The following is a 6,137-nucleotide window of genomic DNA, read 5'->3' as shown; positions in this document are numbered from 1 at the left end:
TTTGATGATGTTAATTGATTTGCAGGCTCCTTATGTCCCTACAAGATGTTCGCCTTCGTGTTTCAAGAGTGCATTGGGTAAGATGGGGTTGCAGCAACACCATTATGAGGCACTAGAGAAGACCCCGTTCAAACATTTGATCCACCTTGAAGAAATTGTGATGCACAAGCCCCTTATCAGAGCACTGCATGATAAGTGGGATCCTGCCACTAAATCATTCAGATTAGGCTGTATTACAGTTCCTTTTAAGGCCAACGATATAGCGTTGGCGTTAGGCCTACCAGTCAGAGGGGAGGCAATAAATGTGAACAGGGTTATATCAACTGACAAGAGAAACCCTCCTCCTCTTATTAATGGCTGGCCATTTCGTATATGAGCATACAAACTTATGGGTTCCGAAGGATCCAAATGCCCGTCCTCATATGCTAAAATGGGATTGGAAAGCAAAGGAGTCGAGTAAGTATGCTCTTGTCGAGAGTAAAAAAATAGAGGAATCTCAGGTGAGACATAAAACTAGATACCCTATTATATCAATTGTAATTTCTTATTGAGGAATTAACTTATTCAATCATCAGGTGCTGGTCGCACTAACGCTAGGAGAGGAGGAAGTAGAATATATAAACGATCAGGTATCCCAATAGAGCATATCAATTTTTGTTATTGATTAATGTTTAAAAACTCATCATCGTTTGCTTTATTTGTATGGTAGGAACCCGCGGAAACGGCTTCAATAGAGGGCTAAGAAATATTGGGTCACTCCCCTACAACCTCAACATTGCCCAATCTTGATATGGATGAAGACATAGAGAGAGATGGGGATAGTCAGGATGAGGAGGGTGGAGAAGATGAAAGGAAGAGGAGATCGTGGATGAGGATAAGAAAGGCAAATGAGGCACTCAGAAAAGAGAGGGAGGACTTTCAAAGGGAGAAGGAGAGATGGAGAAAAAGGTTAGAAAAAGTAAGAACACTTATTTTGGAAGAAGACGAAAAAGTTGAAGAAGTCAAAGAAGAAATAGGCGGAGGACACTTCGAAGTGTTTGAGGCAGTGGAAGAGAAAGAGAAGGAAGAAGAGGACAAAGAGGAGGAGAAAGAGAAAGTAGAAGAGAAAAAAGAGGAGGAGAGGAAAGAAACAACATGCACTGTTACCATTCCTGATAGGAGGGAGAGAAGGAGTAAAAGGAATATTGACCAAAAAAAGGAAGTAGGGAGCATTGAGAGATGCGTGAAGATGGAGGCACGAAATAGGAAACCAAGCTACAACGTGAACAGGCCCTACGGACCACTTTTACCCCAAAAGAGGAAGCTACTAAGGAAGAAGAAGAATGGGAAGAAAGAGGTGGTGAGAGAGTATGACAAAGATGAGGAGACAGTTAAGGAGATGGAGGAGGAGAATAAACAAGAGAAGAAAGAGGAGGTGAGAGAGGAGGACAAAGATGAGGAGAAAGTTAAGGAGATGGAGGAGGAGAATAAACAAGAGAAGAAAGAGGAGGAAAAAGAAGAGAAAGAAGAGGAGGAGAATGGGAAGGATAGGAGGACTGAATTGATTAAAAAATTGTTAAAGAATGAGACAAGGCAAGTAGATGCTTAATGTATAACCTTATTTTGCTTATAGTTGTGTCATTTTCTAACAATTATATCATTTTGTAGTCGTTGTATCATAAAGGAAGAAGGTATAGCGATATTTGTTGAATACTTGGTATGCCTGTGGAGGCGTAGAAGATACCTCAGTAATAATGTAACTGACTTTTGTTTAAGGGTGATTAAGAAAATATATGCAAGTCAATAACAATATGAATAATCTTCTCTTGAACTTTTTTTATTGAAGGTATTGGATGTATACGGAAAGTTTCTTCAGAACTCCTACAAGGACAGATCAACAAGTCTTCATAGCAAAATTATATTTGTTCCTTCATTGGTACATGTGAGTAAATTTTTCTACGTTAAGAATGCTAGTTTTCCTTCATTGTTGGCTCAAGCATTTTTTTACAATCGAGGACTTTCCTTGAACAGGGAAATCTTATTTCTAGACTTCGTACGATGGATGAGATCACGGATGAGAAAACAAAGCTCAAATATTATGAACTTGCGAAAGGGATATTGAATGCTAGACTTATAGATATCCCGTGTGAAGAGATTAATATGGTCTTGATCCCATTATGTCAAAACAACCACTGGGTTCTGCTTATGCTTGACATGGTTAAAAAATCCTTCTTCGACTGCAACTCCTCAAAAGAGCTTAAATTCGACGAACTAGCAAGCCATACGGTAATTACATTAACATTTTCAGTGATGGTCTAAGATTCTTAGATATGTCAAACAGTTATATTTCATTTCTGATTTTATCTCCAGGTAGCCTTGATAAAAGAATATTTCAAGTCTCATAGTTGTGACATAGACCACTTTCCATATGCCCAAGTGGCAGACTTCCCACAACAAGATAATGGGTAAGGCAGCCTATAAACCTTTTAAATTTGAATTCTTTTATGTCATTCAGAGTTTAATCCTATTCCATTTACAGTACCTATTGTTTTGCAGATTTGACTGTGGACTATTTGTGATCAAAGGGATCGAGCATATGTATAGTGGGGTCGCTTTCAATTCTGGTCCGGATGACATTCCTCATATGCGATTGGAACTATGTCAACGATTTATACGAGGAGAGTTTGGAAAATGTGAACTTCAATAGGAGAAATCTTGTGGATGGATGTGAACGTTGTGTTTGAGTTGATCCGTTGTTCAAAACTTAAAATGATGTGTATGTGTTGTTCAGAACTTCAATAGGAGAAATGATGTGATTATGTAAACAGGTTGTTGTTCAAAACAGGTTATTGTCTAAATAGGTTGTTGTGTAAATGGGTAGTTCTATAAACAGGTTGTTGAGTAAACAGGTTGTATACTACGTTGTTCAAAACTTCAATAGGAGAAATGATGTGATTGTGTAAACAGGTTGTTGTTCAAAATAGGTTATTGCGTAAACAGGTTATTGTGTAAACATGTTGTTGTGTAAATGGGTTGTTGTGTAAACAGGTTGTTGAGTAAACAGGTTGTATACTGAGTTGTTCAGAACTTCAATAGGAGAAATGATGTGGACACTGATATGTAAACAGGTTAGATGATGTGCTTGTGTGAACAAGTTTTCTCCTGTATATGTAAACAAGTTAAATTTACCATCTATGTAACCAGATTCTGTTGTGTAAATATAGACAGGTTTTGTTAGCATCCCTGAACTCGATAACGCCAAAATTTTGGACACTTGAAAACCCCCTTGTAAGAGTCCAAAACACCCCCAATTTAGACTCCAGAACACCGCTCACATTCACCAGACTTGATGGTCACATTTCTAAGTTGGTAACCCTATTTTTATACTTGACCACCCCAAAATCGAGGATTTGAAAACCCCATGAGGATGGGCCAGTTACTTCGGCCAACACGCATGGACTTGATGATCCCATTTCAATTTTGGTTACCCCATTTTTTATACCTGATGACCCCAAAACCAATGACTTGAAAACCCATGTGGATCGGCTAGTAACTTTGCCCAACACACAAGGACTTGATGATCCCATTTCAATTTTGGTGACCCCATTTTTTATACCTGATGACCCCAAAACAGATGACTTGAAAACCCCATGTGGATCGGCCAGTAACTTTGGCCAACACACATGGACTTGATGATCCCATTTCGATTTTGGTGACCCCATTTTTTATACCTAATGACCCCAAAACCAATGACTTGAAAACCCCATGTGGATCGGCCAGTAACTTTGCCCAACACACAAGGACTTGATGATCCTACTTCGATTTTGGTGACCCCATTTTTTATACCCGATGACCCCAAAACCGATGACTTGAAAACCCCATGTGGATCGGCCAGTAACTTTGCCCAACACACATGGACTTGATGATCCCATTTCAATTTTGGTGACCCCATTTTTTATACCCGATGACCCCAAAACTGATGACTTGAAAACCCCAAGTGGATCGGCCAGTAACTTTGCCCAACACACATGGACTTGATGATCCCATTTCAATTTTGGTGACCCCATTTTTTATACCTGATGACCGCAAAATCGATGACTTGAAAACCCCAAGTGGATCGGCCAGTAACTTCGGCTAACACACCCGGACTTGATGATCCCATTTCAATTTCGGTGACCCCAATTTTTATACCTGATAACCCAAAAATAAGGACTTGACAACCCCCAGCTTCACATAACCCTTTTTTGTAGACTTGATAATCCTCTACCAGTAACTTGATAATCCTCCAATGGAATTACAATTCTACTCATGATGGAATAACAAAAGATATGGATCCAAAGAAATGGATGTTGTATTCATTCAACGTGCTTCATGTATTACATCCCAATTCATTTAGTACAAAAAAAATTAGAATGGTAACGTACCCACAAAATTTTTTTTGTAGCCACCTTGTTTGGTTAAGTACATCAAAAATATATCATTTACAAGTAATCCACTTGTCTTCAAAAAAAAGAGACTGAAGTTATCCATCGTATGCAACTAATCCAATTGTCTTCCAAAAAAATATACTGAAGTCATCCATCATATACAACTAATCCACTTGTCTTTCAAAAAAGAGAGTGTAGCCATCGATGCATTGTCTCAGGAACACACCTTTACAAGAAAAAAGGAGGTTCACAAGGTACACCAGACCTAAAAAATACCAGCACCACAGTTAATTATTCTTGGAAAACATTTTTTTCTAGAAAAAGAATAATTCATATAATGTGTACCACGTACCTGTTGAAAATAGGTGCAGAAGGTCCAATGGCAGTTTCGTCAACAGGTTGTCTTACGATGGGAGGTTCTTTGCAACTTCTTTTGTTGTGACCAAGTTGTCCACATGTGGTGAAATTGTAATGTAATCCGCTTTGCAATTCACGATCCGTTCTTCTCGTACACGGCCTTCTAGGTGGCCTCTTTGCACGTGGTGGTAATAGTGTCATTAAAGGTTCCATCGTCACTTGCCATTGGGTCCGATCAAGTGTAGGGTGCAACACCTCATCGTATGTATCTCGATACCTCCGTACAAGATACCATTCTTTGCAGTAATCGTAAGGATCAAAATCTGTGATGCCAATAGCTGCCATGGCATGTCCGCACGGTAGTCCAATCGTTTGGAAAGCACGACAGGTGCATGTTTGCAGGTGTAGGTTCACAGCATCAACATTTTCAAGGGACTTTACTTCATAATCATGAACACCTATTCGATAAGCTGTATATTGGCGGCTTTCTTCCCCTGCCAATGTCATATGTTCTTCTGCGTAATGGGTCAACTTTGTCTGCCAACCTTGACCCATTTCTTGAAGTTTGTGCAAGAAGTCGAAAGTCTTCCATCGAGTGTGTTCTACCAATGATGCAATCGGCAATTTTCTCGCATCTTTCAAGACAACATTGAAACACTCCGACCTATTGGTCATCAATACATCATATCTACCCCCCTTAAAATAAAAACTAGCCCAATGTTCCTTGGGGATGTCACTTATCCACTTGTGTGCATTTTCATTCCTTTCTTTAATCTTCTCCATTGTTTCTTTAAAAACACACTCTCTCAATGCCCGTGTAGCTCTCCAAAACAATTTCTTAAGTAAAAGATCTTTGAACACAGAATAGAAATTGGCGGCGAGGTGACGCATGCAATAACTATGATTTGCATTAGGTAATTCTATAGGTACTGCTTTCATCATCCACTTCTGTCGATCAGAGCATATGGTGATTACGTTCGTCTCCGCTGACATTACGTTTTCTCTCACCAACCTAAGAAACCACCTCCAACTATCTTCATTCTCGGTCTCGACAACTGCAAACGCTAATGGAAATAATCCGTTGTACCGTCAACCCCGACTGCAATAATAAGATTCCTAGATACTTTCCTCGCAGATGTGTACCATCGACCAAAACTATAGGTCTGAGTGTTCGATTAAAGGAACGTATGCTGGGACCAAATGTCCAACATAAGCGAACAAACCTATCATCTCGCCTTGGACGTAAATCTCTTCCACGGAAAACACGCATATAGGTGCCAGGATTTCTTCTCATCATCTCAACTGAAAGTGCAGGCAATATGCGGTAAGAGTCCTCAACATTCCCACACTTAATTTCAAGGATGATGTTCATCT

The 6,137-nt window shown here is 39.5% G+C and overlaps 1 protein-coding gene across 1 annotated transcript; it reads right to left on the bottom strand.

The window, feature by feature from the left end:
- Nucleotides 1–4,634: 4,634 nt before the first annotated feature.
- On the bottom strand, nucleotides 4,635–5,756 carry LOC143867579 (uncharacterized). The gene is made up of 2 exons (XM_077376128.1): nucleotides 4,759–5,756; nucleotides 4,635–4,671 (listed from the first exon to the last, which is right to left on the bottom strand). The coding sequence occupies exons 1-2, from the start codon at nucleotides 5,754–5,756 to the stop codon at nucleotides 4,635–4,637; spliced, it is 1,035 nt and encodes a 344-aa protein (XP_077232243.1).
- Nucleotides 5,757–6,137: the final 381 nt, after the last annotated feature.

Source organism: Tasmannia lanceolata, unplaced genomic scaffold (assembly GCF_043159265.1).
Source record: "Tasmannia lanceolata isolate RefF3 unplaced genomic scaffold, GAP_Taslan_0.1 ptg000003l, whole genome shotgun sequence".
NCBI classification, from domain to species: domain Eukaryota; kingdom Viridiplantae; phylum Streptophyta; class Magnoliopsida; order Canellales; family Winteraceae; genus Tasmannia; species Tasmannia lanceolata.
Note: the sequence above shows the minus strand (reverse complement) of the source record. Positions and strands in the feature narration are given on the sequence as shown.